The 24,999-nt window shown below is 44.7% G+C and overlaps 1 protein-coding gene across 50 annotated transcripts in view; it reads left to right on the top strand.

Moving 5' to 3' along the window:
• ARHGAP22 (Rho GTPase activating protein 22) overlaps nucleotides 1-24,999 on the top strand; it is a 210,414-nt gene that overhangs the window by 163,812 nt on the left and 21,603 nt on the right. For 22 of the 50 annotated variants that reach the window (XR_012417719.1, XR_012417711.1, XR_012417720.1 and 19 more), the window contains one exon: nucleotides 13,180-13,308. The exons of 8 other annotated variants lie outside the window; for them this stretch is intronic. Coding sequence is in view for 23 of the 42 variants with exons in the window: in XM_045399893.2 (XP_045255828.2) it covers nucleotides 13,180-13,308 (129 nt within the window). In the remaining 19 variants the exon portion in view is untranslated. Of the gene's footprint in view, nucleotides 1-13,179; nucleotides 13,357-24,999 lie in introns of all 50 variants that reach the window. 20 more of the 50 variants (XR_012417716.1, XR_012417714.1, XR_012417715.1 and 17 more) reach the window with 1 other exon arrangement.

Genomic DNA, 24,999 nt, shown 5'->3' with positions numbered 1-24,999 from the left:
GGATGTTGAACAGGGGTTGGGGAGCTGGTTCAGGCCTCTACTAGGTCTCCGTGGCTGCTCAACTGAGAATAGACTGTCAGGGTGAGGGAAGGAGCCTGGAGACTGTGCAGCAGTCTAGATGAGGAGTGATGGTGGCCCAGACCAGGTGAGCAGTGAGAAGTGACCAGATTGCAGCTATGTTCTAAAGGAGAAGCTAATAGAATTTACTGAGAGGAATGGATAGGAGAGGTGAGAGAGAGTGGAGCAAGGATGTGTCTGGTTTCAACTTGAGTAACCAGAAAATGGAGTTGCCCTCACCCAAAAGGGGAGGGTGTAGGCAGATGGGAGGTGGACTTCCCCCAGGTCTGGAGGTCAGGGGAGCAGTGAATCTGGATGTCATCAGCACGAGGACAGCATTTAAAGCCTGAGAACAGATGGGTCCACCAGGGAGACTGGGGTCAGTGTAAAGGTGAGGGAGAGGAAGACTCCAGGGCGCTCCCAACTTCCCGCACCTAGTTGTGGCCACCAAAGTGGGAACACAGGAGGAGCTAGTTTGATAGATAAGGCACTTAGAATTTTTGGACATGCCACATTGTGCCTGTGGGAAGTCACAGGACGATAGAATTGTAAGTCATTTAGATTCATAGACAATAGAGATCTGGCTGTTCTGTATCAATGTTTCTTAACCGGGGCATTTGGCCCCCAAGGGGCACTTGGCAATGTGTAGAGACACTGTTGGCTGTCACAGCCTGGGAGGGAGGGAGTGGGCAGAGGCCAGGGATGCTGCTGCCCATCCTGCTATGCACAGGACAGGCCCCCACACCCCATGAAAAATGATCTCACCCAACATGTCAGTAGTGCTGAGGCCGAGAAGTCCCCCTCTATCCTGTATTTAATTATGATAATAAAAGGGAACACTTAGAGAGTGCTTGCTAGCTCCCAGGGGCTAAGCTAAGGGGCTGTCCCATTTCATTCTCCTGATGAGATGGGTGCCTTTGGTTTCATACCCCTACGGGTGCATGACTCTGACAGTTGGGGAAATTAAGTCACTGTGCTCCACATTGAGGGAGCTGAGGTTTGACCCATAGAAGTTGGATCCTAAGCACTGTTTAAGAGAGCCTCAGCGCTGGGCGCAGTGGCTTAGGCCTGTAATCCCAGCACTTTAGGAGGCCTAGGCGGGTGGATCATGAGGTCAGGAGATCCAGACTATCCTGGCTAACACGGTAAAAACCCCATCTCTACTAAAAAGACAAAAAATTAGCCGGGCGTGGTGGCGGGCGCCTGTAGTCCCAGTTACTTGGGTGGCTGAGGCAGGAGAATGGCGTGAACCCGGGAGGCGGAGCTTGCAGTGAGCCAGGATCGTGCCACTGCACTCCAGCCTGGGCTACAGTGCAAGACTCTGTCTCAAAACAAAAAAAAAAAAAAGAGAGAGAGCTTCAAAAGTCTGCCATGTGTAATGGGATGGGGTGGAAACAGTGGCCACACAGACAGTTAAAGGGAGAAACCAGGAACTGTGATAATAGACCTTCATCTTTCATAATGAATTTATTCCTGAAATATTTGCTAGTGTAATTCTTATTCATTTAAGTAAAGCTAATATTAATGTTTCCTAAGTTACAGAGAAGAAGGTCAGTATAAACCATGGAACACTGTAGAAAGTCCTGAAGTTTGTTGTAATCCCCCATTTCATCTTCCTCACACTCCCCTTCATTGCCATAAGGGAGATTTTATATTGAGAAAACAGAATGAGTTTATGGGCGAACAAACCTGTTTGAATCCCAGCACCTCCACTTGCCAGTTCATGAGCAAAGTGCTTAACTTCTCTGAGCCTCAGTTTTTCCACCTGTCAAATGGGGTCATCAATGCTCCTTCCTAGGGCATCTATGAAGACTGCCTGGGACTGTGCCTGTTAAGCGCCTTGCAGGGTGTTTATCATTATAGAGTAGGCCCTTAGGCATGGTAATAGGTTTTTCACTTCTGGACAAGATAAAGTACCAGGGACCTATTTACCCTCCCTCCTGAAACAACCAAAAAAAAAAAAAAAAAGAAAGAAAGAAAAGAAAAGGACAAAATATTTGAAACAATGCTTTTAAGATACTGGACGTTAGGGAAGGACTGTGACCCCCAAGAAATGGGAAACAAGGTGATTCCCTACATGTGCCCCAGCTGACCGCCTGGAGAAAGTTTGCAGGCTGTATGCAGGAAGGGGAGACACAGGTGGAGCCCATTGGACTCCATGAGTTGAAGAGACAGAGCTAAAAGTCCAGAGAGATCAAAACATCTAGATCCTGCAGGGTAGCTGCTGAGGAGGAAAGACCTGCACAGAGAGGAAAATGCCTTGAGAACTGAGCCATGCACTCATCACCATATGCACGTGAGGAAAACTACCCCAGGTTGAGCAAAGAACTACCAGAAAGGATCAGAGGCAACAGTGCCCACATTAATACCAGGCAAAACATGGCACCTGTTCCCGCCTGCAAGACCGCAAAACCTAGCGGCTTGTGGGGCGTAGGACAGAATACACAGAAGGGTTTTCCCTCAGTAGTGGGGGAATAATTAGCTCTGTACTGAGCACTCTGGATCTACCTAACAAATCTTAGAGGCAAAATCTGTAAGGATCAAACTCTTTCCAAGAATCTAAGTTCATACCAGAAAAAGACTGAAGAATATTTACGGAAATACAGAAACATTCATCACCCACCCATTTAAAAATCACAGTATCTGGCAACTAATTAGAAATATCAGGAATGCAAAGAGGCAGGAAAATGTAGCCCATAATGAGGAGAAAAATAAAAAGCAATCAATTGAGACAAACCCAGAAATGACACAGATTTTAGAATTAGCAAAGACATTAAAACAGTTTTTCTATGCTCGTGGATAGGAAGAATCAATATCGTAAAAATGGCCATACTGCCCAAGGTAATTTATAGATTCAATGGCATCCCCATTAAGCCACCAGTGACTTTCTTCACAGAATTGGAAAAAACTACTTTAAAGTTCATATGGAACCAAAAAAGAGCCTGCATTGCCAAGTCAATCATAAGTCAAAAGAACGAAGCTGGCGGCATCACACTACCTGACTTCAAACTATAGTACAAGGCTACAGTAACCAAAACAGCATGGTACTGGTACCAAAACAGAGATATAGACCAATGGAACAGAACAGAGCCCTCAGAAATAATACCACACATCTACAGCCATCTTATCTTTGACAAACCTGACAAAAACAAGAAATGGGGAAAGGATTCCCTATTTAATAAATGGTGCTGGGAAAACTGGCTAGCCTTATGTAGAAAGCTGAAACTGGATCCCTTCCTTACACCTTATACAAAAATTAATTCAAGATGGATTAGAGACTTAAATTTCAGACCTAAAACCATAAAAACCCTAGAAGAAAACCTAGGCAATACCATTCAGGACATAGGCATGGGCAAGAACTTCATGTCTAAAACACCAAAAGCAATGGCAACAAAGCCAAAATTGACAAATGGGATCTAATTAAACTAAAGAGCTTCTGCACAGCAAAAGAAACTGCTATCAGAGTGAACAGGCAACCTACAGAATGGGAGAACATTTTTGCAATCTACTCATCTGACAAAGGGCTAATATCCAGAACCTACAAAGAACTCAAACAAATTTACAAGAAAAAAACAACCCCATCAAAAAGTGGGCAAAGGATATGAACAGACACTTCTCAAAAGAAGACATTTATGCAGCCAACAGACACATGAAAAAATGCTCATCATCACTCACCATCAGAGAAATGCAAATCAAAACCACAATGAGATACCATTTCACACCAGTTAGAATGGCGATCATTAAAAGGTCAGGAAACAACAGGTGCTGGAGAGGATGTGGAGAAATAGGAACACTTTTACACTGTTGGTGGGACTGTAAACTAGTTCAACCATTGTGGAAGACAGTGTGGCGATTCCTCAAGGATCTAGAACTAGAAATACCATTTGACCCAGCCATCCCATTACTGGGTATATACTCAAAGGATTATAAATCATGCTGGTATAAAGACACATGCACACGTATGTTTATTGCGACACTATTCACAATAGCAAAGAGTTGGAACCAACCCAAATGTCCATCAGTGACAGACTGGATTAAGAAAATGTGGCACATATACACCATGGAATACTATGCAGCCATAAAAAAGGATGAGTTCATGTCCTTTGTAGGGACATGGATGCAGCTGGAAACCATTATTCTCAGCAAACTATCACAAGAACAGAAAACCAAACACTGAATGTTCTCACTCATAGGTGGAAATTGAACAATGAGAACACTTGGACACAGGAAGGGGAATATCACACACTGGGGCCTGTTGTGGCGTAGGGGGATGGGGAGGGATAGCATTAGGAGATGTACCTAATGTAAATGACGAGTTAATGAGTGCAGCACACCAACATGGCACATGTATACATATGTAACAAACCTGCATGTTGTGCACATGTACCCTAGAACTTAAAATATAATAAAAAATTAAAAAAAGAAATACAAAAAAAAAATAAAAATCACAGTGTCTGGCAACTAATTAGAAATATCAGGAATGCAAAGGAGCAGGAAAATGTAGCCTATAATAAGGAGAAAAATAAAAAGCAATCAATTGAGACAAACCCAGAAATGACACAGATTTTAGAATTAGCAAAGACATTAAAACAGTTTTTCTAACTATTCTATGTGATCAAAAGGTAGACACATGAAACTTTTTTTTTTTTTAAAAAAGACCTAAATTAAACTTCTAGAGATCAAACCTATTATGTATGAAATGAAAACTAATGTTGGGTGGGGTTAATGGCAGATTAAACACACTAACATGAAAAGATTTGTGAAGACATAGCAATAGCAACTAGCTGTATTAGTTTTCTATTGCTGTTGTGACACATTGTTTACTATTTATTTGTTTATTGAGACAGGATCTTGCTCTGTGGCCCAGGCTGGAGTGCAGTGCATAATTATAGCTCATTGCAGATTGGAACTCCTGGGCTCAGACTCCTTAGTAGCTGGAAGCGCAGGCTTGATCATGCCATGCCTGGCTAATTTTTTAAAATTATTTTTCATAGAGTTGGGGTCTTGCCATGTTGCCCAGGCTGGTCTTGAACTGGGGCTCAAGCAATCCTCCCACCTCAGCCTCCCAAAGTGCTGGGATTACTGGCATGAGCCCCTGTGCCTGGTGCCTGGCCTGTGACATGTTACCACAAACTTAGTGGCTTAAACAATGCAAATTTACCTTATGGTTCTGTAGGTCAGAAGTCTGACACAGGTTTCACTGGGCTTAAATCAAGGTGTCAGTAGCCCTGAATTCCTTTATGGAGGTTCTGAGGGTGAATCCATTTTTCTTGAGCTTTCCAGTTTCTAGAGGTTGCCTGCATTCATCAGCTCCTGACTTCCTTCCTCCACCTTCAAGACCAAAAGTGACAGATCAGGTTCTTCTCACATTTTATCGCTTCTGCTGTAGTCACATCTCTCTCTTACATTCGTCTTCTGTCTTCCCCTCCACTTTTCAATACCCTTATGATTGCCTTGGGCTCACTTGGATAATCTAAGATAATTTTCCCAGCTTAAAGCCAGCTAATTAGCAACTTTAATTCCATTTGCAACCTTAATCCTTTGCTGTGTAACCTAACCTAATCACAGGTTCCAGGGACAGGGATGTGGATGTCTTTGGGGGCTGTTATTCTGCTACCACACTATACAAAAATAAAACACACAGAGAAAAAAATTATTTAACAAAAACAGAGCATCAGTGAGCTGTGGGATAACCTCAAGTTGTGTGATATCCATGTAACTGGAATCTTAAGCAGGGACAGGGGATGGAAACACGTATTTGAAGTACCAATGGCCAAAATATTCCAAATGTTATGAAAACTATAAGTTCACAAATCTAAGAAGTTCAGTGAGTTCCAAGTATAGGAAACCTGAATAAAATTGCATGGAGGCACATCATAATCAAATTACTCATAACTAGTGAAACAGTAAAAAGACACAAAACATCAAAAAATGAGGATGATGGCAAAATTCTCATGAGAAACAATGCAAGTAGAGCAACATCTTAAAAGTTGTGAAAGAAAAACATTTCCAACCTTGAAGACTTTATCCAGTGAGAATATCTTTCAAAAATGAAGATGAATTAATGATTCCCACACTCAACAGCTGAAAGAATTCATCACCCAATAGCTGCATATTCGAAGAAATGTTAGAGGAAGACCTCCAGGCAGCAGTAAAATAATACCATATGGGAATCTGAATCTGCACAACAAAATGAAAAGCACTGTGGTAACTACATGGATAAATATATGTTTTTCTCTTATAATTTAAATATTTTCAAAAGATGTTAAGTTTTAAAGTAAAACTAACATGGGAGGCCAAGGTGGGTGGATCATCTGAGGTCAGGAGTTCAAGACCAGCCTGGTCAATGTGGTGAAACCCCGTCTCTACTAAAAGTACAAAAATTAGCCTGGCGTGGTGGTGCATGCCTGTAATCCCAGCTACTCAAGAAGCTGAAACAGGAGAATCGCTTGAACCCAAGAGGCGGAGGAGGTTGCAGTGAGCCGAGATCGCACCACTCCACTCCAGCCTGGGTGACAGAGCAAGACCCTGTCTCAAAATAATAATAATAATAATAACAATAACAATATATTATGGGATGTATAACAAAGTATACCAGTAAAAGGTAAGACAACCATGGCAAAAAAGGTCAGGAAAGAAGACATGGAAGTATAATCTTGTAACATCTTTATATTATACATGAAGGGGTATAATATCACTTAATGTAGACTGTAATAAGTTAAAGATGTATACCATAAACCCTAAAGCAATTCCTATATCATGAAGAGAAAGAGAGTGAGATTTTTACTAATAAGCCAACAAAGGAGATAGAATGAAATCATTAAAAACAAAAAACAAAAACTCCATCCAAAAGAAGACAAGAGAAAAAGGACAGATAGAAAACAGAAGCCAGACTTAAATCTAAGCTTCTCAATAATCACATTATAAATAAAGCTTATCAGATTGGATAAAAAGCAGGACCCAACTATATGCCTGATAAAAAATGCACTTAAAATGTAAAGACACAAATAAGTTAAAAGGATGGAAAAAGATAACATCATACTGACATTAATCAAAAGAAAACTGGATGGCTATATTATATCAAGGATTTCAGACCAGAGTAAAAAGTATGACTAGGGATAAATAAGGTCATTTCATAATGATAAAGAGGTCAGTTCATCAAGAGGATGTAACATCCTAAATATTTATGCTCCTAATAACAGCTTCAAACTACCTGAAGCAAAAACTGATAGAAATACAAGGAGAAAATAGACAAATCTAAAATTATAATTGGAGATTTGAATAGCCTTCTCTCAACAATTGATAGAAGAAGTAGACAGAAAAATCAGTATGGATATTGAAGATTTGAACAAAACTTTCAACTAGACCAAATTGACATTTATAGAACACTCCACCCAACCACAGCAGAATAATTTTTCTCAGTTCACACAGAACACTTAGCAAGATATACCATATTCTGGTACAATCCCCCCAAATTTGGAAACTAACACAATTCTAAATAACTCACAAATTAAAGAAGAAATCCAAAGGGAAACTAGAAGGTATTTTGAACTGAATTAAAATGAAAACACAACATATCAAAATCTGGGGGCAGCCTCTAACGTAGTAGTTCAGGGGACAATTATAGCACTGAACTCTGTAAGAAACTAGAAAAAGACCAAATTAAACCCAAGGTAAGCAGAAGAAAAAAAAATAAAGATCACAGTGGAAATCAATGAACTATGACCCAAGTCGGCAACCTGCAACCTGGCTGTTTGTTTTTGTAAATGAAGTTTACACAGATACAGTCATGACCTTTCGTTCACATATTGTCTTTGGCTGCATTTGCACTATAGTGGCAGAGTAAAATAGTTGTGACAGAGACTGTATGGCCTAAAAACCTAAAATGTTTGCCATCTACTCCTTTAAAAACAAGTTTGCTAACCACAAAAACAACAAAGGCAATGAAGCAAAAGGCTGATTTTTTGAGATCAATAAAATTGGTAAGCTTCCAGCAAAGCTGATTGAAGGAGAAAAGGAAAAAGACAGAAATTACCAATGGTAATATCACTACAGCTTCTTCAGATAGTAAAAGGATAATAAAGGAACATTATGGACAACTTTATGCCAATTCATTCAATAACTTAGATGAAACTGACAAATTCTTTGAAAGACACAAACTAGTAAAGTTTACTCAAGAAGAAATAGATGTATATATTAAAGAAATTGTACTTGTTATTACAAACCTTTCCACAAAGTAAGCTCCAGGCCTAGAGGGCTGCAGTGGTGAATTATATCAAATATTTAAGGAAGAAATAATAGCAATTATCTACAAACTTCTAGGTTTGAAAATGAGGGGATATTTAATAGCTTATTCTGTGAGGCCACCAAAACCAGACCAAGACATTGTAAGTAAAGGAAACTGCAGGTCAATATCCCTCATGAAAATACATAAAATACTTCTAACAAAATTTTAGCAAATCAAAGCAACAATATATAAAAGGGATAATACATCATTACCAAGCGGGATTTCTCCCAGGAATGCAAGATTGGTTTAGCATTTGGAAATTTATTAGCGTAATTCATCAATTAACACACTAAAAAGTTATATTGTCATTACAATAGATGCAGAAAAGACATTTGACAAAATCTAACATCCATTCCCAATAAAAACGTGGCTCAGCAGCCAACCAATTTTCAACACAGGCACCAACAACATACACTGGGGAAAGGACACCCTCTTCAATAAGTGGTGCTGGAAAACTGGATATCCATATGCAGAAGGCTGAGACTAGACCCCATCTTTCATCATGTACAGAAATCAACTACAAATGTGTTAAAGGCTTACACATAAAACATGAAAGTATGAAACTACTGGAAGAAAACATAGAGGGAAAGACTCCAGGATGTTGGTCTAGTCAAAGACTTTATGACTAAGGCTCCTAAAGCACAGGCAACAAAAACAAAAATAGCTAAATGGGACTATATTAAACTAAAAAGGTTCTGCACAGCAAAGGAAACAATCGACAGAGTGAAGAGACAACCCGTTGAATGGGAGAAAAATATTTGCAAACTGTTCATCTGACAAGAAACGAATATCCAGAATATACAAGGAACTCAACTGGCAAAACAACCCATTAAAAAGTAGGCGAAGGATACTATAGACATTTCACAAAAGAAGACATACAAATGGTGAAGAGGTATATGAAAAAATGCAGAGAAATGCAAGACAAAACCACAATGAGATATCATCTTACCCCAGTTTGAATGCCTATTATAAAAACACAAAAAATAATAGACACTGGAGAGGATACTGAAAAAAGAAAACTCTTATACATTGTTGGTGGGAATGTGAATTAACACAGTCATTATGGAAAACAGTATGGAGATTTCTCAAAAAACCTAAAAGTAAAACCACCGTGTGATCCAGCAATTCTACTACTGGTATTTATCCAAAGGAAAGGAAATCAGTATATCAAAGGAATTAACCCATTTATGCTGGAGGTTGCAAATTTTTTTGGGAAAAATCAGACCTTGGCAGTGACCTTGAGCAGTAGGATATGCATAACTCCCACAAGCTTAGCATTCCAATAATGGAACACTAGGCATAAATAGGTTAATGTACCCCAATGTTCATTGCAGCATTATGCACAATAGCAAAGATATGGAATCAACCTACGTGTCCATCAGTGGATGAATGGATAAAGAAACTGTAGTATATATACACAATGTTATACTATTCGGCCATAGAAAAGGAATGAAATAATGTCATTTGCAGCAATGGATGGAACCAGCATATTAAGTGAAATAAGCTAGGCACAGAAAAACAAATATTGCATGTTCTCACTTATATGTAGGAGCTGAAAAGAAGTTTGTCTCATGGAGGCAGAGAGTAGAATGATGTTTACTAGAGCCTGAGAAGGGTCAAGTGGAGAGGGGGGATGAAGAGAGGTTGGTTAATGGGTACAAACATGGAGTTAAATAGAATAAATTCTAATGTTCCATAGCAGGGTAGAGTGACAATAGTTAACAACAATGTATTACATATTTCAAAATAACTAGAAGAGAGGACTTGAAATGTTCCCAACACATAGGAGTAATAAACACTTGAAGTGATGGACACCCCAGATTCCTAGAGTTGATTATTACTCTATGCATGTAAGAAAATATTACATGTATTCCATAAATATGTACAAATATTATGTACCAATAAAAACAAACCTCTCAGCAAATTAGAAATAGAACTTTCTCAACCTGATTAAGGACATCTTCAAAAAGCCGACGCAGATAGACTTAACAGTGAAAAGCCAAATGCTTTGGCCATAAGATACAGGAACAAGCAAGAATGTCTGCTCTCACCACTTCTATTCAATATGATATTTGAGGCTCTGGTCAGTGTCATTAGAAGAAGAAAGAAATGATTCCCAGTTGGAAAGGAAGAAGTAAAACTGTCTCTATTTGCAGATAGCACGATTGCACATGGAGGTTCATTGGTGTCCGTAGAGAAAGGATAGACTTTTCACCAAGTGGGGCTGGAACGTGCATATGCAGAAGACTGAACTTCAATTACACCTTCTGCCATATACAAAAAGTGACTCCTAGACCTACATGTAAATCCTAAAGCTGTGAAACTTTTGAAAGAAAACCTAGAAGAAAACTTTTATGGCCTTAGGTGAAGTAAAGATTTCTTAGATACAATACCAGAAGCACACTCAATAAAAGAAAAAAATGATTAATTGGACTTTGCAAAATTAAAAACTTCTGCTCTTGAAAATACACTGTTAATGGAATGAAAAAAGAGACAGACATGGACTGGGAGAAATATTTGCAAAGCAAATATCTGGTAAAGACCTTATATCCAGAATATGTCAAGAACTCTCAGCACCAATAATGGAAAATAAATAACCTATTTTTAAAATGGGCAAAAGATTTGAACAGATATTTCACCGAAGACGACACACAGTTAGCAACTGAATACATAAAAGATGTCTAACATCATCAGTCATTTGGGAAATGCAAATTCAAACACCTGCACACCTACTCGGATGGCTAAAAGTAAAAAGACCGAGCATACCAAGTGTTGGTGTGGATGTGGGGGTCCCAGAACTGTCATACACAGCTGGCGGGAAAGTAAAATGGAGCAGTCCCTTTGTAAAACAGTGTGTGGCCATTTCCTTAACAGTTATGCATATATAAAAATATACACAAATACTTAAAAAGTTGGGCTGAGAGCACCTTGGGGCAGGACCCAGGACAGGGCACAGCTGGGCATGAGGGTATCTGCCAGCCTCTGGGCAGGGCAGATCCAAGTTTTGTGAGGCCTGACGCTTGTATGACTTGGATGGCCCTCTGCAGGGAAAATAATTTTCAAATGAGTCAAGATTAGGTACAGAAGTGAATATTTAGGACAAACCAAGTGACCACAAATTCCTGGAGCTGTGGATCTCCAGGTTTCTTTTCTTTTTCTTTCTTTTTTTTTTCCAAGTCATCTTGAGATATTTTTCTAGAAATGCTCACATAGAAAAGCTTCCTGGTGGCATCTGGCTTCCCCTCCCCATCTCGCACACTCAGCCATTCCAGCCTTCGTAGCGCAAATGCTGTGCGGCACTGCTGTCCCCAAGGCAGAGCTGCTTCCAAGTGGCAACCTCGGTAGGTGGCAGTGCCCACACTCTTGTGAGTGACCACAGCAGCCAACCGAGCAGCCTCTGGGGTTGGGCTCCGCTGTCTCAGCCGCCAGCTCCCTTCCTACCCACCTCCACAGCTGTGCTGTCCAGCGGCTGTCTGAGCCCTGGCGAGCAGGGCTTGCCTGCGTAGTGAAGGGCTCCAGAGGGCATCGCAGAGCCTTGGCTGCTCCTCACCCTCCTGAGCATTGGGCCCCACGGCCTTTCCCCCTGCCTCCCCACAGGCCCACTGTGGTGCCCTCAGCCAGGACGCAGCCCCACCCTCTGCCTCAGCCCTCAGAGCAGCCTACTTGGTTTCCCCAGTTCTTGGCGGAGAGATGGCGGGAGGGAACGTGGGATGGCTGAGAGCCCAGAGCCGGGACTTGAATCTCTGGCTGTGCCACTCATTCGTTGTGTGCATTCAACAGGTTACTTAATTCCTCTGTGCTTCAGTTTTCTCATCTGTAAAATGTGGTTGGAAATAGTACCTTCCTCACGGAGTCACTGTGGAGGTTAAAGAACCCTGGGAGGGCATGTATGTGGCAGCTGTGCTTGCCAGAAGGGTCACAGGCACTTACTAGCTGCTCAGTAAGCGCTGGTCCTATCTGCTCTCCATCCCTGGGTCACGGGCTCCAGCAAAGCATGGCTTGGGCCCACCCACCCCCTGGGAACACAGGTCTGTGGATCTCACACCCTACCAGCAGATAGTCCTGGGATGTCGCGGGTAGGGTGTATAAAGACAAACTCGTTCTTGAAAACCCTAAAATTACCTGTAAAGTTCAGTATAAATAGTTTTTTTATATTTCCCAAAGATCAATTCACTTACACATGAAAACTTGAAAACCAGAGGGGAAAGTCAGTTCCCAAGCAACTGTCTTGAGTTTTCCCATCCTTCTGCCTTTAGGTACCGATCCACTGTCTAGCCGTGAGATGGGTGTGGTGGAGTAATCTGGGGCGCTGTGCTGCATCCTGGTTTAACATCCAGCCTTTGTGACCTTCATATATACAGAGACTCTTGTCTTCATGGTGGGGAAGGGAGGCCCTAATCTCCGAGCCAAAGTTAAAAGCACATAGTGACGTTCAGCTGTGTTCTTAGAGTGGGCAAAATTGATTTGAAACAGAGCATAAAGTGAGGCCACCTTGGGGCACTGAAAGTCTCTGAGCTGGCCTAACATCTGCATGCTTTTTTTTTTCTAATAGTGTCCTGGGGTGCTTTAAATTATTTCTATTTTGGCATGGGAAAATAACAAAGTGAGACTAAGGGAAAAAAGAGAAAATGGGAAAGGGCTCCAAATAAAGAGGTGTGAGGTGTGAAAGGGATGGACTGTGAGATAAAAGCAAAGCTCAGCTGTTGCTGGAAGGACTTTGAGAGTATCCCATAGGGAGTAACACTGACTAGTGCTGGGGATGGAGAGTGGGCTGCGGGCAGGGACCCGGCATTGCACAGGGACCCTCCATAAGCCTGTGTCTCCCTGTCTTCCAGGTGGTGCCGGGGAGCGGGAGAAGGTGCCGGCCAACCCCGAGGCGCTCCTGCTCATGGCCAGCTCCCAGCGTGACATGGAGGACTGGGTGCAGGCCATCCGCCGGGTCATCTGGGCCCCGCTGGGCGGAGGTACTGCCCGTAGATCGCATGCCCACCCTCTAGAACCCTTGCCTCCAGGTAATCATGCCCCCTGCCTGTCCTGAGCCCCCAAAGACCCCACTCACTGGGGACTTGCTGGCTGCATCCTGTGCTTCTCACAGCAAGCTGGCCCTTCCACTGCCAGCCCTCGGGAGTCACCCAACGACTGCCATGTACTCACTTCCTCCTTTATTGAAAACTGTGTATTAGACGTCTAAATGTACTGGATTCTATTCCAGTGGTGAGGAATTCATGAGGATAGGCCACACCTCCACCCTACCTCATCTCCATTCTCTGCAGGAGGGATGGTGGACAAGGACATGTGTCTCGTGGTGTCCAGGGGTGAGACATGCCACAAAGCCAGTGAAGCTCAGTGAGAGGACGGCGGGGGTGTGGCTAGGTGGAGTGGCCCAGCAGACTTAATACAGCGACGGGGAGCCAGGGGCATGCTGGGGGAGAGCATTCCGGCAGAGACATGAACATGTGCAAGGGCCCCAAGGTAGGGACGAGCTATGGGAACACGAGCCATGCCAGGAAGGCTGGGGCTCCGAGGTAGTGAAGACCAGGAGAGAGGGAGGGCCTGAGGTGAGAGTGGTCACCAGGGCCTTGGAGTCCTGGTGGGGATTTTTTATTTTGTTCTATATACAGTGGGATACCAGGAGGGCTCAGAACAGGAGACACACGGGACCTGGATTTATGAAAAGGGCCCCCTGGCCACCACATGAGGAGTGGACCATAGAGGGACAGGAGTGGACACAGCAGGCCAGGAGAGTCCATGGGATGGGCATGCAGCTGATGGTGCAAAGTGGCCAGCTGCAGGTGTATCCTGAAGGTGGAGCTGCCAGGTTTTGCCTATGGTCTGGACATGGGGTATGAGAGAAATGAAAGGTGACTCCCAGCCATGCAGTCGCTATCTCTAGGTTGGTGTCCATATGAAGTGGTTATGTAAAGACGTTTCATAATGGGATCACCATGGCATTGGGGCCAGAGCCACCAACTCCCTGCTGAATGTGGACACTGGGAGTCTGAAAGCTGGCCGGACTCTGACCACACAAGCTATGGACGTCCTCTTTCTCCCTATGGTGTTTGATCAGCACACAGTCTGGGCAGGGACTCACTTTTTGGGGCCCTGGGCCAATCTCCAGATTTCACAAGCCCCGGCTGAGCCCCTTCCTTTGCTCCTCTGTTTGCCCACTATCCTCTCCCACCCCTGGCTATGGTCTGCCTGACCACCTTTCATTGAATCATAAATCCCTTACAAGGAAGAGTCAATATAATATTGAGAGTAAAAGTTGTTCTCTCAGGCTTCATGAATGATATCACACTGTCAGCCTTGGTCCCCTTGATCCCTGAAGGTTGCAGCACATTTGACTTATGGCCCCAGATTAATGGCCTGGAAAGACCTAAGCCCACCCAGGGATTTCTGCAGTCTCATAATGGCTTCCTTTGGTTCCAGGTTGCTGAAAGTGAACCAGTGGAACAGAATAGAGCCCAGAAGCAGAATCTTATATAGTTGGACTTTGATGTATGACAGGTGACACTTTTGAGCACCAGGGAAAGAACATTATCATTATCTTGGGGTAGAGAAAGATTTTTTAAATGAGTTACAAAAAACAAACAAACAAACAAACAAAAAAACACTAATCTATTATGAAATTGTTGATAAATTGTATTTTATAAAATGAAGAGCGTCTGTTTGTAAAAAACATTAAGAAAATGAAAAGATGAACTATAGATTGGGTGAAGGTGTTTGCAACACATATGGTCATCAAATTACTCACTCCCCACACTCCTACAAATGAATGAGGCAAAAACAGACAAGGCAGCAGAAGCATGGGCAAGAGATTTGGACAGGCATTTCCTAAAAGAAGAAATCCTCATGACCAGTGAACACAGGCTCCTGCGCACAACCTTTTCAGTAATCAGGAAATGCAAATTAAATCGCAATGGGATACTTGTGTGCACCCACCAGAATGACTAAATGACTAAATGAAAAAGACGGTTTCAAGTGGTGAGGAGGATACAAAGCTATAGAAACTTGCACATATTGCTAGGGAAATCAGCAGTGTCTGCTGAAGTTGATGCTGTGCACACCTGTGTCCCAGCAATTCCATATGAAGCATGTCCCACATAGAAATGTGTGCACAGGGAGGCCAGGAGACTTGGATACATGGGATGTGCATGGCAGCCTTACTGATGATAGCCTGACACTAACCCAAGTGCCCAGCAACAATACAATGGATGAATAACTATGACTCAGTCTTACAGTGGGAAACTCCACAACAATGAGAATGACTCTATTACAGTGCCACCTAAAAACATGCATGAATCTTAAAAACAATGTGGAACTAAACCCAAACAAACAAAAAACATAACATGTTGTATTATCTACCTATATAAAGCTGAAACACAGGGCACAAGTAAACTATGTTATTTATAGATAGATAGGTAACAGAATATAAAGAAAAGCAAAGAAATGAATGCCATGAAAGTTAGGATAGTAGGGAGGAGGGAAGAGGTTAAGATGGGATGGAAGAGGGGCATAGATATCTGAAATGTTCTCTAGCATGACTTGGGTAGTTACACAGGTGTTCCTTTTACAATGACATGTTTATCTGCACATTTATGCTTTAAGAGCTTTTCTAGATGTGTGCATATAAAAAATAAATGAAACAAAGGGAGAAACTTGGGGTCAAAGAGTGAGATGACTTGCCCAAGATGACACAGCCAGCTAGGGGGCAGAACTGAGAAGTGGAAGTGGATGTTCTGATCTCATAGACTGTGCTTGGTCCTGGCCCAAATAGCCCATCCAAGAGCTGCACCAAGACCTGCACCCAGCAGGCCTGGCTCCCCAGCCACACGTCCATCTCCCTCTCTGCTTGCTCAGATTTGGGGACCTTTGGCAGAATCCCACATAGACCCTAGACTGACCCCTTCCCCAGGCCTGGCATTTATCTGCCTTCCCAAGCTGTGTGCTGAAGAACTCACAACCATTAAAATAGGAACTGCCATCAAAGGCGCTTATCTCCTTTTTCCCCGGGAGTACAGAGGAAATGCAGAAATCTCAGGAGTTAGCGATGCTAGGCGTGTCTGGGCATGCACGGTGCTGGCAGGTGGGCTCAGTCGGCCCCTGAAGGTTTTCTGGCAGAGCTGTTATTAGCCTGCATCCTCTGGGAAGGAGGCTTAGAGGATCCGTCCTTCTTTGGCTGTTTTGTGACAGAGCCCCTGAGCCCTTCCTGGGGTGCTTATTCTGGCACAGGCAGGCCACCTCTGACAGACAGGAGTGGGCAGCGTGCCCACTGCCGATGGCACAGCCCAGCCATCCCCTTGAGAACTGGGAGCAGGCCACTGGTCAGGGGAGCCTCACTGCTGGTGGCCTGCCCAGCCTACCAAGCTGTGGCCCCAGCTGGAGTGCCTCTCATTTGGGCATTCATTTGGTCATTCAGCCAATCTGCCGTGGACTCGCAAATGTTCTAGGGGCTGAGGAGACAGCAGTGAGCTGGAGGGACAGGCACTGGCCTCATGGTGCTCACGTGCTAGTAGAGGAGGTAGGTGACCAGCTGAGCAGACATGTGGCAGGTTAGATGGTGGTGGGCACAGTGGGGACAGAAGAGGCAGGGAGGGGAACACAAGAGATAGGGTTAGGGTTTGGTGACTTTTGAGTAGAAGGAAAGAAAGGGTGGATGACAGCACAGGCAGAGGTGGGGGATCCATCCCAGAAGAACAGCAAGGAGGCCAGTGTGGCCAGAGCAGAGTGGGCAAAGGGGTGGAGAGAGACCAAAGAATGAATGACCATGTCATCATGGTAGGGCTGTTAGCACCTCATGGCGTGGAACAGAGAAGTGGCAGAGCCTGGCCTATCTTCTACCAGGATCCTTCTGACTGTCATGTTGAGAAGAGACCAAAGCCAGTTAGGAGCTCCTTATACAACAGTGCAGGTGAGAGGTGAGGGTGGCCTGGCCCAGTGGCAGTGGCGATAAGAAGTCATTGAATTATTGATTTATTTTGAAGGTAAAGCCAGTGGTATTCCCCTGCTAAGATGGATGAAAGGTATATGAGAATGAAGGAGAGAAGTTAAGGGTAATTCTGGGATGTTTTGATCTAAGCAATGGGAAGCTAATGGGTTAGCTATTAACTGAGATAGAAAGACTACAGGAACTGCAGCTATTTGAAAGGAAGATATGGGCCTAGTTTGAGATACCTATAAGATGCTCAAGTTCAGATGTCAAGTAGGCAGGTAAATATTTCAGCCTAGAAATCAGGAGAGAGGACTGGGCTAGAGAGAGAATTTAGGGGGCCATCAGCACATAGATGGGGTTTGAAGTCATGAGGCTGGATGAGACAGCACAGAGCGGGTGGAGGGACAATAGAGGAGGTGAGAAAGAGAGCAAGCCCCGAGAGGGAGGAGAGTCAGAAGCCACCAGGGTCCCTGAGCCAAGTGAAGGAACAAGGGCAGTGATCAGCTGCAGCAAGTGCTGCTGATAAATCAGCCAGAGGGTGAAAGCTGAGCAGTTGTTGGTGACTTGAGCAAAGGGGCTTTTGTGGAGTGCCTGATAATAGTGGGAATGAGAAAGGATGATAGGAGGGGAATTGGAGTGACAGCATAACCAACTCTTTCAAAAAGTTTGCAGGAAAGGGAAAGAGAGAAATGTGGACAGCAGCTGGAGGAGGAGGTGAGGTAAAGAGGAAGTTTGTTTATTTTTTTAAGCTGGAAGACAAAGCATCATTGCAAAACATTGATGGTGCAGGAGGGACAGAGAATTATTGCTGGAACACCAATATTTCTTATGGATATAGATAAAAAATCATCCATCAAATACTAACATGCCGAATCCAAAGAATTATACCCCATGACCAGATGAGATTTATCCTAAGAATGGAAGGGTGATTTAATCACCTGAAAATCAATTAATGTAATATATTAACAGAATAAAGGACAAGAACACATGACCATCTTAGTAGACTAGAGAAAGCATTTTATAAAATCCAGCACCCTTTAATGATTAAAACACTCCAGAAAACTAGGAATAGAAGGGAACTTCTATGATAAAGGGCATCTACAAAAAGCCCACTGATAATATCATACTTAATCGAGGAAGACTGGGTACTTTTCCTCCAAGATCAGGAGCAAGACAAGGATTCTTGCCTTCACCACTTCTGTTCAGCATTGTACTGGAGGTTCTAGCCAGGACTATTATGCAAGAAAATGAAATAAGATGAAGCTTGATTGAAAAGGAAGACATTAAAGTATCTCTGTTTGCAGATGGCATGATCTTGTATACAGAAAGTACAAAAAAAGAAACTATTAGAATTAATTAAAAATTCAGCAAGGTTGAAGGATACAAGATTAGTATATACAAATCAATTGTATTTGTGTACAATAGCCATGAGCAAACTGAGAATGAAATTAAGAAAATTTCATCTACAGGAGCATCCAAAAGAGTAAAATACTTAGGGATAAATTTAGCAAAAAAGTATAAAACTTATATTCTGAAAATAACAAAGCATTGTTGAAAGAAATTGAAAAAGATCTAAATAAGAAGAAAGACATCCCATGTTCAGGAATGAGATATGTGATATTGTTAAGAGGCCAATACTCCTCCAACTGATCTCTGAACTTCCATGCCCAGTTCAGGGAACACAGCCCCAGAAAGACGCATGGGGCAGTACCTCCTTGCCAGCTGTCTCCTTGCCAGCTCTCTCTGAGAGGAGAGAGAAGGGAGACAATAGTCACAGGGTCCCCAGGACTGCTTCAGCATCTGGTGGGTGCTTAAACAGGTGTGCCCCTTGCCTGGTTATCTGGAGAGAGTCGGCAAGCCCCCTTAAAGCTTGGAATTTATATGCATAGGAAGGGGCTTAGCCAAGTCCATTGCATTGAAGGGTGAGAGGAGGCAGAGTGAGGCTTTGGCAACAGGCTTGGGTCTAGGTGTGATCTGACTCTGCCACTTGCTTGCTGCATGACCTGGCACCTCTTATCCTTGCTGTACCTCTGTGTCCTTGTTTGCAAAATAGGAAGAATAATATGTTTTTTGCAGGATTGTCATAAGAATTAAGAGAGAAAATGGACATAAAGTGCTCAGCACTCTCTCAGTACCAAATAGTCCTCATTCATTCAGCAAGCAGTTATTAATACCTGTCACATGCAGGCAGAGGACTCAGCAGGGAAGAAAGCAGTGTACAGTGTACAATTCTGTGGCATTAAGTGTATTCACCCTGTTGTACAACCATCACCACTATCCGTCTCCAGAACTTTTTCATCTTCCCAAACTGAAACTCTGGCTTCCTCCCTCCAGCCCTGGGCAACCACCATTCTACTTTCTGTCTTTATAAATTTGACTGCTCTAAGTACCTTGTATAAGTAGAATCCTGTAGTATTTGTCTTTTTGTGACTGGCTTATTTCACTTTGCATAATGTTCTCAAGTTTCATCTATGTGGTAGCATGTATTGGAATTTCCCTCCTTTTTAAGCTCAAATAATATTCCATTGTATGGATATACCACACTTGTTTATCCATTCATCCACTGATAGACACTTGAGTTGCTTCTGTGTTTTGACTATTGTGACTAATGCTGCTGTGAATATGAGTGTGCAAATATCTCTTTGAGTCCCTGATTTCAATTATTTGGAGTATATACCCAGAAGTGGGATTGCTAAATCATATGGTAATTCTATTTTTAATTTTTTGAGGAGCCTCCAGACCATTTTCCACAGTGGCTGCCCCATTTTATATTCCCACTGGCAGTACACAAGGTTTCTAGTTCTTCCACATCCTCACCAGAACTTGCTTTCTGTTTTTTTTTTTTTTTAAATAGCCATTCTAACAGGTATGAAGTGGTATCTCATTGTTCATAAGGTGTTGAAAGAGGTGAGAGAGTGAGCCAAGGGGACATCTAGTGGAAGCGTGCTAGACTGAGGCCACAGCTCGGGCAAAAGCAGAACATCTGACATGGTCTAGAACCAGCACAGAGGCAGATGGGCTGGAGGGAGTGAGCAAGGCAGCCAGATGGCAGAAGGTAGAGGCTTCCTGGGCCCCTTTCAGTATTCTAGCTGTTTTATTTTATTTTATTTTATATTTTATTTTATGTTGTTTTGTTTTATTTTATTTTATTTTTGAGATGGAGTCTTGCTGTGTTGCCCAGGCTGGAGTGCAGTGGCACAATCTCAGCTCAGTGCAACCTCTGCCTCCTAGGTTCAAGCAATTCTCCTGCCTCAGCCTCCCGAGTAGCTGGGATTACAGGTGCATACCACCATACCCGGCTAATTTTTGTATTTTGAGTAGAGCAGGGATTTCACCATGTTGGCCAGGCTGGTCTCGAACTCCTGACCTCAAATGATCCACCTACCTTGGCCTCCCAAAGTGCTGGGATTACAGGCATGAGCCACCACACCCAGCCGCTGTTACTCTATTTTTTTTTTTCTTTTTTTGAGGCTATCTGGGCTCATTGCAACCTCTGCCTCCCGAGTTCAAGTGATTCTCCTGCCTCAGCCTCCCGAGTAGCTAGGATTACAGGCACCCACCACCATCCCCGGTGAATTTTGTATTTTTAGTAGATACAGGGTTTCACCATCTTGGCCAGGCTGGTCTCAAACTCCTGATCTCATGATCCACCCGCCTCGGCCTCCCAAAGTGCTGGGATTACAGGTGTGAGCCACTGTGCCCGGCCTGGCTGCTGTTATTCTTAAGTGAAATGAGGAGGGAGCACTGGAGGGCTTTGAGCCAAGGAATGTCTTGATCTAATACATCATTTAATTTGCAATAATCCAGGCAAGAGAAGGGGGTGCTCTCCCTGTGGTCAGGGTAGTGAAAGTGATCAGGTTCCAAATCTATTTTGCAAGTAGGACAATAAGCTCTCCTGGCTATGGATGACAGGAAGGGTGCAGTGGAGGCTGACTGCAAGGTGTCTGGTTGGGCACCTGGAGGCTGGAGTTGTTATGAATTAAGAAGGGAAGACTTAGCACAGAGCTGGTTTGGGAGGCTATGGCAAGACCATAGCTCAGTTTGGACACGTTTAGGTTTGAGGTGTCTATGAGTCATTAAACCAGTGGAGATGCTGAGCAGGCAGTTGGATTAAGAAGTCTGGGGGCTGGGACTGGTGCTAACTAGCACTGTGGTAACTGTTCCACTATGGCCAGCAGGCACTGCCAAGCAAAGCCCTGAAGCTGTTGGTCCCAACCTTACTAGTGGCAGCGCAGAGGGCAGTCCTGGGGCAAGGAGCCCAGCTGGGAAAAGGTGTCCCTGCCCAGAGTGACTTCTTGGTGCTGGGGCAGGGCATGGGGGCCGGAGATAGGCATTAGGCCTGTGGTCGTCATCGGAGCTGCACTGCCCTGGCCTGGCTGTGTGGGAATCTCACAGACCTCTGGAGGCTTTTCTCAGACCCCCAGGAGTCAACTCTCCTGCCCTTGGGTTCCTCTGGAATCATGGGTGAAAGAAAGAAGGGAGAAATACAGCTCCCTGAAGCCCTAGGGCAGGACACGTGACATGAAAAAAAATCCAACCTTGGGACAACCTGGTGGGACACAATGCAACCTTGTTAGCTGGTGGTGGTCATCATTTGATGGAATGACATCTCTAAAAGGAAGCCCTGGAGGGAGACATAATCAGATTCAGAGTGAAAGGTGATTACCCCCAGGCCAGGCTGCCAGTGGTGGAGCCTAAGGTCCTAGTGGACCACTTCTCCCCAGCACTGCTTGCTCTATATCCCAGCCCTAATGGGAGATTCAAGAAGACAGTCTTATTTCTAGTTCCTGTGAATGTCAACCCGCCTGGCCAGTGGGCCTGGGCTTTCCCAGGCAACCCTTCCAAAAGGGGAGAGAAAGGACTTGCAGACCTGGGCTAGGCCTCAGGTCATAAGCCAGCAGAAGGGGTACTTGAGACTAGTTCTGGTGCTCTCTGTCCATTCTAGTGGGCCCTGAGGGTCCATGTACTCAAGTGGAGAAGATGTCCCTATGGGCCTTGGATCCTGTCCAGGCTCATAGAGGGCAGACCTGGCCTCTTCTGGGTATAGGGTGTGTTCAGAGCACACTTGGGCCTCCTTCCCCTGCAGCCCTCAAGTCTTCTCCCCTGCCAGAGCCCCAGGAGCCTGAGAACTTGGATCCCCAAGGCAGAGGAAATGACCTCCAGCCACAGCACCCACCCCCTTGCTTGCCCCCAACTGATGGGACAGCCACAGAGCTATTTACCAGAAAAAAGGCCAGAGCAGCTGCCTTATCTAGGGAGAGGCTGGCAAACTAGTTGGGGTGATTTACAGGGGGCTGTCACCACTGCTTCCTGCAAAGGTCAGGACACTAACGTTCAACACCCTTTTAACCACCTTGCTGGTTCATTAAGCCCTTCCTTCTCAGCAGCTCTGATGAGAAATGCCCATCAGCTTGGCCAGTTTGGTTTCAGTCTGGTTTCAACAGACCTCAGATCACGGAACCAGAAAAGAGTTTGTCCCAATTATTGCTAAGATGGGGATGTACACCTGGGGACCCCAGCATTTTCTGTACTGGGCTCTGCGTCCCTGCTGAGCCTGACAATAGCCCTATGAAATCAGTCCCATTATATCCCACTTTTGGTGAGGAGACAGAATCAAGGAGGCTCCAGCATTTTGTCCAGACCACAAATAAGTGGGAAGCTGGCATTTCGACCTAGGTCTGCTGGAGTGCAGAGCCGGGGTGCTGGCTGCCTGTTTTAGAGAGCAGGATGCCAGGAGGCCTCAGGGTGTCCTAGGGTTGGGATCTTTGTCTCTCAGCTTGTTCCAAGTGGCCCTGGAGGACTTCAGCCCACACACCCTGAGAGAAGAGGAAGGGAGCTCAAACTGGCTATAGGTTGCCCTTGCCAGGAGTTTGGTACAATCTGGAGGCAGCAGAGACTCAGAGGTTCAGCAACTTACCCAACAACACACAGTGGGACTGGGGGCAGCACAGCCCACCTCCAGGGTAAGCTCATCGCTGGACGCTGTTGCCAGGTAGGCCTCAGTGCATTCTACCGACTAGATCTGAGATGTCTTGATGGGGGAGGGGGACATAATTAAGACTGAGGGAAGAGGCAGTCCCTGAGGTCCTGGATCCCAGCCCTAGCCAGGGAACTGTTGTGCACACAGCTCAGAGACAAAGGCCATCCAAAGTGAAGAGGCCAACTGTTACTGGGTTGCTTGTGTGAGAGGATAGACTCAGGTTGTCAGCTTCCCAGCCCTGCCCCGAGAAGGCAGTCTCATGACTATCTCTGCACACCCATCCCCAACAGGCGCCACCACTAAAAACCACCCCTGAGGTGAGGTGGGCATTGGCAGGGCCAGGGCTTCACCTGGAGCCTTCTAATGGGTGGCACCTGCAGGCCTCTAGCCATGGGGGGCTCCTGGGTAGGGGTGGAGGGCACTCTGCAGACACTGGCCAGTCTGACTGTGAACACACAGGTGAGGAAACCATGGCTCAGAGCAGAGAAAGCATGTCAGCACCACAGCCTGCCTGCCCACCTGAGAGAGGCCCGCCAGTCCCTGGTTGGTGGGAGCTTCTGCTGAGCCCTTGGCCCCTGCTCTTTAACATGGACGTGGCTGCACAGAGCTGGCAGGTCCCTGGGCTGTGGGAATGCCAGGCTCTGTTGGTAGGTGGAGGGCAGACATTCGTTGGCTCGTGACACCCTGCACCAACCTGCCCTGGCACCCTCATGTTCACCTGAGCTCTGGGGAGGAAGAAGACAACTCCGCAGCCTCACTCCCACGGCTTTGAGGACCTTAGCCCCCATACTGAGTGTCAGGGCCAGGACTAGGGATCCTCACTGGCCTGGGGCACAAAATGTAAGGGCGCCAAAAAACTCAGTAATCAAGATATTTTATTGTAATCTTTTAAAAAATGAACACTAATATAAAAATATCCTTATATTAGGTCCCCATTGCAGCTCTAACAAACTGCCAGAAATGTGGCAGCATAAAACAACACAACGTGATTCTCTTGTAGTTCTGTAGGTCAGAAGTCATAACCAGTCTTCTAAGGCTAAAATCCAGATGTCAGCGGGGCTGGTTTCTTGTAGGACACAGGGAGAAGCAGTTCCTTGTGTCTTTAACCTTCCAGGGGCTACGGCAAGGCCTTGGCTGTGGCTTCAGCACGCAGTCTCTGCCTCTGTCCTGCCCCCACCACCTCGTCTGTGGTCAAACTTCCTTCTGCCTTCCTCGTCAAAGAACCCCCATGATTGCACCTGGCCCCTCAGATAACCCAGGTTAACCTCTCCTGCTCTCATCACATCTAGAAAGTCTCCTGTACTGTGTAAGATAACACAGTCATAGGTTCCAGGGATCAGGACATCTTGTGGGGAAGGGCATTATTCAGCCAACCACATCTATGGTCAAATGGGAACATGTGAAATACAGGCAGGAGTGTGGTGGGATTGGGGTGGGAGGCACTCACCCTTAAGGCCTGCGCAAGTGCGTAGCTGCTCCTGTCTGTATTGAAAACTTTGATCTTTTGTTCATCAAAGATTTTTTGCCTAATATTTATTCTTAAAAATACTACAATAAAGTGTTTATCCTAGTTCCTGAAGTTTTGGGTGCCCCTTAAATTGTGCCCCTGTGGTGAGTGCCTGGCTTGTTTCACCCTAGGCCAGGCTCTGCCTAGAATGAGCAAGAGGCGTGACCCAGCTCTGCACATCCAGCTTGAAGAAGGGCCCCAACCTCTTCCAGCCCCAGGGTGGCAAATCCCTCCCT

Source organism: Macaca fascicularis, chromosome 9, assembly GCF_037993035.2.
Source record: "Macaca fascicularis isolate 582-1 chromosome 9, T2T-MFA8v1.1".
Lineage (NCBI taxonomy): Eukaryota > Metazoa > Chordata > Mammalia > Primates > Cercopithecidae > Macaca > Macaca fascicularis.
The sequence above is the reverse complement of the archived record's forward strand: the minus strand, read 5'-3'. Positions and strand labels throughout refer to the sequence as shown.